At 44.6% G+C, this 684-nt stretch overlaps 1 protein-coding gene across 1 annotated transcript in view; it reads left to right on the forward strand.

Moving 5' to 3' along the window:
* Positions 1-235: 235 nt before the first annotated feature.
* Positions 236-684, forward strand: part of LOC110291062 (myosin-4-like) — a 2,906-nt gene continuing 2,457 nt past the window's right edge. The window contains exons 1-2 of the mRNA XM_021158003.1: positions 236-337; positions 414-548. Coding sequence (XP_021013662.1) covers positions 236-337; positions 414-548 — 237 coding nt within the window. The remainder of the gene's footprint in view (positions 338-413; positions 549-684) is intronic.

Genomic DNA, 684 nt, shown 5'->3' on the forward strand with positions numbered 1-684 from the left:
GATTCCTCTGGCTCCTAGATTTTTTCTCTTCCCTCCTTTGCCATGGTCCCTGGACCTTAGGTGCAACAATTATGTTATAAATTGAGACTGGGCTCCTCACAGTTTCTTTTCTTCCATTTTAAAAAAGGTCTAATTTTTTCACATAAATGTTATGTTTTGGCATCAGTATAACCACCTGGAGCTGCTGTGCATCAACTTCACCAACAAGAAACCGCAATAATTTTTCAGTCACCACATGTTCATCCTGAAGCAGGAAGAGTACAAGAAGGAGGGCATCAAGTGGACCTTCATTGACTTCCAGATGGTCCTGGCGGCCTGCTTAGAGCTCATCGAGAAGGTGTCCCAATTTGTCTGCTCTGTGTTCCTTTTCCATGTTTTTTTTCTGCTCTTATTTACTCTGTTGCTTTGCCTAGCCTGCAATCCACCTGATGGGCACCTTCTCTGTCTTGGAAGAGGAGTGCATGTTTCCCAAGGTGACAGACACCTCCTTCAAGAATAAGCTGTCTGACCAGCACCTGGGAAAATACAACAACTTCCAGAAGCCTAAGGTGTTCAAAGGCAGGTCACATTTTTCTGTGCTTGTGACCAAAAATCAGACTTCAGGTTCTTCCTTCCTTCCTTCCTTCCTTCCTTCCTTCCTTCCTTCCTTCCTTCCTTCCTTCCTTCCTTCCTTCCTTCCTTCCT

This window comes from Mus caroli, chromosome 3 (genome assembly GCF_900094665.2).
Source record: "Mus caroli chromosome 3, CAROLI_EIJ_v1.1, whole genome shotgun sequence".
In the NCBI taxonomy this organism is placed as follows: domain Eukaryota; kingdom Metazoa; phylum Chordata; class Mammalia; order Rodentia; family Muridae; genus Mus; species Mus caroli.